The 9,301-nt window shown below is 35.5% G+C and overlaps 1 protein-coding gene across 2 annotated transcripts; it reads right to left on the reverse strand.

Annotated features, from left to right (window-relative positions):
- Nucleotides 1-665: 665 nt before the first annotated feature.
- Nucleotides 666-8,775, reverse strand: LOC105917470 (interferon alpha-inducible protein 27-like protein 2A). 2 transcript variants are annotated; one of them, XM_036150622.1, is made up of 6 exons: nucleotides 8,737-8,775; nucleotides 8,386-8,498; nucleotides 3,011-3,199; nucleotides 2,860-2,892; nucleotides 2,589-2,750; nucleotides 666-1,248 (listed from the first exon to the last, which is right to left on the reverse strand). In XM_036150622.1, exons 1-6 carry the CDS (start codon nucleotides 8,758-8,760, stop codon nucleotides 1,143-1,145), a joined length of 627 nt encoding a protein of 208 aa, XP_036006515.1. In that variant the 5' UTR covers nucleotides 8,761-8,775; the 3' UTR covers nucleotides 666-1,142. The 2 variants fall into 2 exon arrangements, with proteins under 2 accessions (XP_036006515.1, XP_036006516.1); XM_036150623.1 differs by lacking the exons at nucleotides 8,386-8,498; nucleotides 8,737-8,775 and having other exon boundaries at nucleotides 3,011-3,186.
- Between the last annotated feature and the right edge of the window lie 526 nt (nucleotides 8,776-9,301).

Raw genomic sequence — 9,301 nt, forward strand, 5'->3', positions numbered from 1 at the left:
AAGGTTGGGGGAAAATAATTAGTAAGGTTCGTGAAAGTTTCAGGAATATGTTCTAGAAAAGTCAAGACAAGTAACCTGTAAACTCAAAGACAACAGCTGCTAATATATGAATTATCTGGAACAAGAAAGTGGCAAGTGACTATTGGGAAATTATCTGGTAACTTCCAGGAAAGCCCCGTTAAGAGTACTTGGTAAATCACAGAAAGTAACCATGAAGTGCTGGGGGGAAAAAATCGACTGTTTGATTGTAGGATTAATGAATCTCCCAGATTTGGCCCCTATAAATTGTTCCAAACATCTGGACCCCTGTTGGTCTACATGTGTCAATCCAGTTGTCTGCACTGGTGGCAGCATAATCCAGAATCAACGTTTCTTTTTTTTTTTTTTTTGTCACAACCAACCGATTAAACACTCATGCCCAGAAGGAAGTAAAACGTACAGCACATAAAATATACTTACTCATGTGCAGCAGGTCTTTAAGCATCATCTAGGCTTTTTGTTCTCATTCACATAAAACATGATCTAATCTCGACTAACGTTCCATATGTGTTTATGTTGAGGCACGCAAACTGTTGTAGATATGTGATAAGGAGCTAAATAAAAAAAACTCAGTTAAGATGGAATTAGATTTATTCAAAGAAAAAAATGATTTAAGAGAAAAGTAATTTGATTACACACATTAAGACCTTTATTGAAAGCTCAACAAAGTGCAAGTGCAAATATGTTTAAAAACACTGAAACAGAGTTAATGAACTAAAACAATTTATCCTTTGTCAAGTACTCAATGAAAACCAGAGACTTGTAAATGTACGACAATTATGTGTTCATTGCACAACATATTAGTGACCATAAAACAAGGTGTTTTATATTTTGGACTTTTTGCCTCACTTCAAGATAAAATAAATTCACAAGGCCAGTAAACATACAACCAATTTAGTGTCTAGGGAGAAGCCGAAATGTAATGCAAAATAATTAAAAGTAGCTAGTTTGTGCTGTTATTTTTTAACTGTAGCTTCAACATCAATTAACCGATGATGATCTTAGTTTATCCAACCAGTAAATTAATAAAGAACAGACAATACTAAGACAACTTTGTTGAACAAAACAGTTCATGTCATACCAGTTAATGACACTTTTTTTCACTATTTTTCTTCTCCTTTCATCTGAATATTCTCCCTACAGCGGCTCCAACAGCACCTCCAACACCAGCCACAACTGCAGAGGTGGTCGCTGAGATACCAGCAGCACCTGCAGAAAGCCACACAATATTATTAGTTTTGTCCAGAGAATCAAACAGACAAGCTCTGAAGTGTGCAGCAAGAAGTTAAGTAAACACAGATTAATAAAACATACTCTAAAAATACTTAAATTTAATTTATTAGCCGTCATTCATTCTTTAATTTAAAAAGAAAATGATTCAATGTACAGTGGATCTTCTTTTGGCTGAAAGAGAAAACAAAATTAGGTTCAAACTACAGTCCAGATAAGCTCCAGAAATTATGGAAGAATGTTTGTGGGTTGCACATAGAAAAAAGTAACAGCTTTAGCTGTTTTCCATTTATCAATTCATGACTTCATTTAGTGCCCCTAAAACTTTGCCCTATGCACAGTGCGAAGTGCGGATAAGGCGTGGCGCCGGCACTGGGAAGGCCTCTTTGCCATTACTAATCTTTAGCTCTCTACCAGATGGGGGAGCAGGATCACTCCAAGATATTAATATTACTTCCATACAGGCGAACCTACGCTTGTACATACTCCACAAGAACAGAGAATGTTGTTGTTGTAGTCAGGGTGGCAAGAACACAAAAAATAGTTTTGGCTCTGTCTATTCATACTTCATGAGACGCTCAGCTGCAGAAGCCAGCCAACTATAACACTGAAGATCTACTGAGGGCGGGCAGGGGAGGAGGCAGAAAGAGAGAGAGAGAGAGAGAGAGAGAGCCAAGCACAGAGCAGACGGCGAGCTAAAAGTTCTTCTGTCCCTTTTAATGTTTTTCCTCCCCTCTCTCCCTTCCTTCCTTTTCTCCTCCTTTAAGTCTCCATTTCTGTGTCAATTGAACAATCCAAAAATAATACCCAAAACTGATTATCGCACGAAACGCAGATACTAGCATCTCTGAAAAAAAAAAAAAAAATGGATATGTGCTAAAGGATCAGATGTGGGTTGGATTTGCCTGCTATGTTCAGAATGGGATCGTTAATACAATTATAACCACATCCAGGAAGAGGAGATTTAGCTCCAGAAATAAAATAAATTATTTCTCAGTCCAGCTTTTGATCTCAAGGTGTTTCTACCTTTTCTCCAACATCGGTGCCGTGGTTTGAATTGAAGCAACCTTTTAAACTATCCTAGGAAGTGACTCCTTGCCAAAACTTATCTTGAGGTTCTAATAAAAGTAGCTGAAAGCCAGATTTAAGGATATGGATTATGGCATGATAAAGAAACATCCTTAAGGTGGAACAGAGTTCCCAGACACTGAATTTCTGTATGCATGTTCATACAGATCTGTGCATTCGTTACCAACAAGTCGTGGACCAACTTCTCCACTACATATGCGCAGTTTTATAAATTTTCTGCAACAACATACCCGCAGATTGTAAAACAGCCACCAGACCTCCTGCTGCCACCCCTCCTCCGTTCGCGATGGCTGCTGCAGACATCATGCTGGCAGCGTAGGATCCCACCGCCACTCCGGTGGAGGTGAAGCCGATGGCTCCCAGAACTACCGGTGCAGCGACAACCGCGCCACCTGATGGGGACAAGAGGGAAATGTATGCATCGCCATCTGAGCTTTAAATCATGCCATAAAAACAAACTGCATTGTAGAGTAATAATCAAAACTTTCTGTAGATTCTTACCTGCGCCGACTGCAGCAATGGCTGCCGCCGTCACTAAAATAAAGAGTGAAAAATAATTAGCACCAAACTGAAGCTCAGTATGTGTTTTAAGAAAAATATATTGAAACAAATATTTAATGAATAAAGATGTATTTAAAGAAAAGCTACTCACGCAGACCCATGCTTCTCGTTGCTCCGTGTTAAGGTCCAAAGTAAAGTCCTGGTATAGGATGGATGAGCTCCTGAAATAAAATGGAGATTGTCGCGCAGTTTTGTTCCACAGTCCGCCTCCTTCGGGTCTGTCAGCCTTCCCCCTGCTGTAGGTTTCGTTCTTCTTCTTCTTCTTCTTCTTCTTCTTTTCCTTTTATTGGCGGATTGCAAACAACTTATAGGTGCATACCGCCACCTACTGTACATGAGTGTGTAGCTCTATGGTTCCACCTACTATATTCTATTTTTTTATTTTGTGTTATGTAAAAATAAAAACAATGCTTTATTAATTTCCATATTTTCTTCCCTATCTCCATCTGTCCCTAAAATTCCTTTAATACTCCAATCTCTCCCTGTTTCCATAATTACTTTCCTCATCCTCTCTCTTTCCATTGCATATTTAATACAATTCATCACGACATGATCCACATTTTCTTTTTCTGCACAACCCTCACATATATCATTATTTCTCTTCCCTATTATATACAAAAACTCATTCAAGTATGTGTGTCCAGTTCTTAGTCTAGTAAAAATTATCTCTTCCCTTCTGCTTCTTTTTCCATAATTTTTCCATATTACAGATTTTTGAACCCTATATAATCTTCTTCCTTTCTCATCTTCATCCCATATTTTTTGCCATATTTCTGTTTCTTTCTTTTTAATTATTGATTTACCTTCCCCTTTCCCAAATGAAATCTGATCTTTATTCTGCTTTCCTAAAGCCTTTTTTGCTAGCTTATCTGCTGTTTCATTTCCTTTCACCCCTTCATGTGCTGGTACCCAACAGAACTGAACCTCTATTCCATACCTATATAACCTATATAAACTCTGATAAATTTCTATTACCAGGTCTTTCCTACTATTTCCTCCTGAATGAATGCTTTCTATTGCAGCTTTTGAATCTGTACAAATTACCACCCTATCCGGTCTAACCTCCTCCACCCACTGTAAACTAAAAATAATTGCAACCATTTCTGCTGTGTATATAGATAAAAGGTCTGTTAATCTTTCACATATACATATATTAAACTCTGGGATAAATATCCCTATACCCACATTTCCCTTTGAATTTTTTGACCCGTCTGTGTATATTTTAAAAAAACTATAAAACGATTGTCTGATATATATGCTAGATTTAACCCCAACTTCATTATGTTTCCATTCTCTTTTCATTTCATGTATTTTTAAGTCAACTTTTGTTTCTGGAAACAACCATGGTGGCACAGCACTAATTGGATTATTTTGTGAGAATGTCTTATCCTCCAGCTCGTACATTTTTGCCCATTCATTCACATTCCATCCAAATCCCTTTCTTGTGAATTTAGAATATTCCCAACAATTCTTTAATATGCTTTTTGCTGGATTTCCTTCACTACTGCTTTTAACTCTGATCCAATATGACAGTGATATTCTGATCCGTCTTATTTCTAACGGAGTTTCTCCAGCCTCTACTAAAAGAGCGTTAATAGGAGTAGTCTTAGTTGCTCCAGTAGCTATTCTTAATGCCCTATATTGTAATTTATCTGCAATTTGTAATGATGTTTTTGCTGCTGCTTCATATACTATACAACCATAATCTATTGCTGATCTCATAAGAGCTCTATATATATTCAATAATGACTGCTTATCAGCCCCCCAATCATTCCCAGCCACTGCTTTCATGAGATTTATTACTTTCTTACATTTTGTTTCTAGCTGCTTAATACGCGTTTTCCATGTATATGAACTATCTAGCCATAATCCTAAATATTTGAATTCATCTACTCTTTTTATAGGTTGATCATATAACTTTATCTCTCCTATATCAATATTCCTTTTATTAGTAAAAATCATATAACAGGATTTACTTACTGACAATTTAAATCCCCATTCATATGACAATTTTTCTATTTTATTAACAGCTCTTTTAATATTTTTAGCTAAATGTGGGACATTCCTTCCCCTCATCCATATAGCTCCATCATCTGCATAAAGTGCTGATTTAATGCATTCATCTAGATTTAAAAATATATCATTAATCATAATGTTAAAAAGTAAAGGACTAATTACACTTCCTTGAGGAGTGCCGTTTTCTACTTTAAAATCTCTTGAGTATTCATCCCCAACGTTAACTCTAATTTTCCTTTCTGTAAAGAAACTTGCTATCCAGTTATACATTCTTCCCCCTATTCCCATATTTTCCAACTTTATCAATAAACCTTCCCTCCACATTGAGTCATACGCTTTTTCAATGTCAAAGAATACTGCTACTATCAATTCTTTCATTTTTAATCCTTTTTCTATATCATTACTAATTCTCACTAATCCATAGTAGACTTTCCTGTTCTGAATCCACATTGATAACTACTTATTATCTGCCTCTGCTCTAACATATACCCCAATCTTTTTATTAATATTTTCTCCATCCATTTACATAAGTGAGATGTCAATGCTATTGGTCTGTAATTATTTGGATCTGAATAATCTTTTCCTGGTTTATTAAATGGGAGGATTATTGCAGTTTTCCATTTCTTTGGAACTTCACCTTCTCTCCAAATTTTATTAAAAAATTGTAATATTAAATTCAATGTTGCTTCCGGTAACCTTCTAAACATTGCATAGCATAAATTATCCTCCCTTGGAGCTGAATATCCAGTATCTTTAATAACTGTTTTTATTTCATTCATACTTATTTCTTCATCTAATGCTGAAACCGATCTATCTTTCTTTTCATAAATATCATTATATTCTTTTAATTTTTGTTCTTTTTGATTTCTATGTATATTTCCTAAATGCTCCCCACTATGCACTGCTGCAAAAGCCTCACCCAAAACATCTGCCTTATCTTTATTTAATACCACAATTTCTTGACCTCTAACCAATGCTGGAATTTTAACTTGACTTCTATTCCCACCCATTTTCTTAAACATTTTCCAAACATTTTGTAGTTTTACTTCTGCTCCTATGGAAGAACAATAATTTCTCCAAGTTTCCTTCTTAGCCTCTTTGATTATTTTACGAGCCTCTGCCCTTTTCTTCTTATATTTAATAAGATTTTCTCCTGTTAAATTTTTCTGTAGATTTTTAAAAGCTTTATTTCGTTCTTTAATCACTCTGCTACAATCCTCATTCCACCATGGCACAATTTTTTCCTTCCCTTTAATAATTGTTTTTGGAATACTTATTTCTGCAGCATTAAGTATATGTTCCGTTACCTGTTTAGTACACTCATCTATATTTCCTTTTAATGTTACTAAGTGACTTGTTTGCTCACATATTGTTTTAAAAATTTGCCACTTAGCTTTATTAAAACACCATCTTGTTATTTTTAATTCATCTTGTTTAAATAAATTATCTTTAATGATTGTACTAACAGGATAGTGATCACGTCCTATTGTGGATTCTTCCCTCACACCCCAATTACAAGAACTAACTATCGAATTGGATACTAATGTTAGGTCAAGACATGACATAGTTCCTTTATGTATATCAATTCTTGTTCCTTGTCCATTATTAAGACACACCAGTGACCTTTCATCCATTATTTCTTCCACTATTTTACCATTATTATCCGTCTGTCTGCTTCCCCATAGGCTATTATGTGCATTGAAATCCCCACACCAAACTTCTCTTCTCGTTATTGATCCTGAAATTTTATTAAATACCTCACTTTCCAACTTTTTACATGGATTATAGTAGTTGAAAATCCTAATATTACCAATTTTTTCCAAATTAAATATTTCTACACTTACACATTCATACTGCCCAGGAACTTGATGTTCTCTATATGCCAATCCATCTTTATTGAAAGTTGCACAACCTCCTCCATTACTGTTGTTTCTCCTATCTCTTCTGACTGAACTGTAACCAGGAATTTTAAAATCCAAAGATGGTTTTAACCAAGTTTCCTGAACACAAATAACATCTGGAACTATTTCTAATTTATGTATATATTTTTTTAATTCTTGACCATTTACTATAAGACTCCTAGCATTCTATTGAAGAATATGTATGACCATTTTTTTTTTTTTTTTTTTTTTTTTTTATCCTTTTCTTGATCATTTCCAACTGTACTCAGAAGTTTGTGTATTTGATCTGCTTGGACCTCTTTCATATCTAGAAACCTTCCTGCTGCTTCTACAACCGTTTTGATTTTATCACTTTTCTTCTTCATTTGCACTGTAACATTTATAATGTGACAGATAAATGCCACAAAATTATCTTTTTTCACCACCATTGTATTTTTATCCACATTACATTTGTGTTTACATAAATTACTTTCATCTGTTGAACTGACAATGGTTTGCTTTTCCTTTCTTTGTGATTTATTTTCCTGATTTAAAACTTCTTGAATTGTTTCTTTATTTACCAAGTTATTTATACTTTCTTTTCTAACTTTCCTTAATGCCTCAGCATATGACACCTTCTCTGTTATTTTTATTCTTTGTGCTTGCCTTGCTTCCCTCTGAACTATGCACCCACCATATGCTGCACTGTGTTATCCTCCACAATTACAGCACTTAACTTTGGCGTCTTTCTCACATTTTCCATACTCATGCGAACCTCCACATCTTGCACACCTTATTTTCCCTTTGCATTCCTTAGCTACATGACCCATTCTCTGACAAATATAACATCTTATTGGATTGGGAATGTATTCTCTGACCCTGAAGTTTATATAGCCAATCTGCACAGATTCTGGTACAACATTCTCAAACTGCAATATTACTGCCATGGTGTCTTTAACAACTCCATCCCTTTTATGTTTTATCCTTGTAGCTTCAACAACTTTGCCTCCTTTAATCTCTTGTTTGATTTCATCAACTGTCATGTCAATGGGAACACCTGTAATCACTCCTCTTAATCTTGCAGCTGCGCCAGGGATGAATGTTTTGACTCTCTCACCTACCAAATTTGTCATTTTGAGAATCTGTTCTTTTTGTTTTTTACTAACAGCATAAATTAATATCTTTCTATTATTCATAATCCTGGCTGACTTGATTTGTCCAATTTCTTTCTCTATTGCTTTAGTTAGTTTAACCGGATGTAAATGTCCTCCCTCTTCTTTGAACTCGACTGTAACTTTCCACTCCTCTTCCCCATTTGCTCTCTCTCCCTGCACTTGTTTTCCCGGGCTTGTTTTTGTTTTTGTCTTTTTACTTCTTTCCTCTCTAATCTCACTCCCATCTGACCAACTTCTATCTCTTTCCTGTCTTTGCCTCATTTCTCGCTTTCTCCTTGCAGACCTAGACATCATCCACTCCATTTCTTCTCCACTATTTCCACCTGATGTGGAAGCCATAAAGCTACATTCAATGTACAGTTTATGCAATCCGCCAAACAATTCTCAGCTCCTACCAACTTCTCACTCCGCTCGTAATCCTCCTCTCCAACCCAGTCTGTTTTGGTCCGTGCCTATGGGTCTTCTTATTCTTCTTCTTCTTTTTTGTGGAGTCTGTAGGTTTCGTTTTCTGGGAATAGAAAGTTTTATCCGCCCAGCCCAGCTTGTATGACTAATCACCCATACAAGCAAACAGCTGATATCAAAATAAAATAAATAAATAAAAAATTATGGAAAAATAATATCTATTTAAATAAATAAGAAAAACATATTTAACGGAATGGTTAGAAAGTTATCAGCTCATTATGATGAAATATTTTCACCTTACTTTACAAATGTGTATAATAATAATAAAACATTTATCTCACGTTCATATTTTTCACAATATCCATTTTTTGTTTAGACTTTAGTATAAACCCTGTCCAGTTTATACCCCGCCTCTCGCCCATTGACAGCTGGAGATCAGCACCGGCACCCCTCATGAATCCAGCAGGGATAAGCGTGTTAGAAAATGAATGATGGATGGTCTGGGCTATTTCTTTTTCCTTGCCATCAAGATCTCTCTCAACTGGCACCAGAAAATGCTATTATTGGGCTTTCTTCGTCTGGAAACAAATGTTTACAACCCTTTACGGGCGCAGCCATGATGAAGTGGTTGAACTCGCTCAGCTGACAATACAGCGATCTGATTGGCTTAGCAGCAACAATCGAATATGGTCAAAGGGCAAAATTAGAGCCCTTTGACCATATTAGAGCCATTAAAGATAGAATACAACAGAAAATAAAATACAATATAAACAGAGTGTATATAGTGCAACAGAGCATAAAAAGTTGTAATGTCCTGGAATATGATAAATAAATCAAAAAATTACCCAAACTACACAGTAGTTGGCATGTATTATTGCACAGTGAGAGATAAAAAAATTATTGCAC

The sequence above is a fragment of the Fundulus heteroclitus genome, chromosome 19, assembly GCF_011125445.2.
Source record: "Fundulus heteroclitus isolate FHET01 chromosome 19, MU-UCD_Fhet_4.1, whole genome shotgun sequence".
Classification (NCBI taxonomy): Eukaryota; Metazoa; Chordata; class Actinopteri; order Cyprinodontiformes; family Fundulidae; genus Fundulus; species Fundulus heteroclitus.

What these genes read in the sequence shown, in the direction of transcription:
- LOC105917470 (XM_036150622.1), bottom strand. Translation starts at nt 8,760, where the DNA reads ATGGATATTGTGAAAAATATGAAC. An exon ending in CATTGCTGCAGTCGGCGCAG is followed by an intron (nt 2,751 to 2,859) that starts GTAAGAATCTAC and finishes TGTCCCCATCAG; the next exon opens with GTGGCGCGGTTGTCGCTGCA. An exon ending in GGCTGTTTTACAATCTGCGG is followed by an intron (nt 1,249 to 2,588) that starts GTATGTTGTTGC and finishes GGCTTTCTGCAG; the next exon opens with GTGCTGCTGGTATCTCAGCG.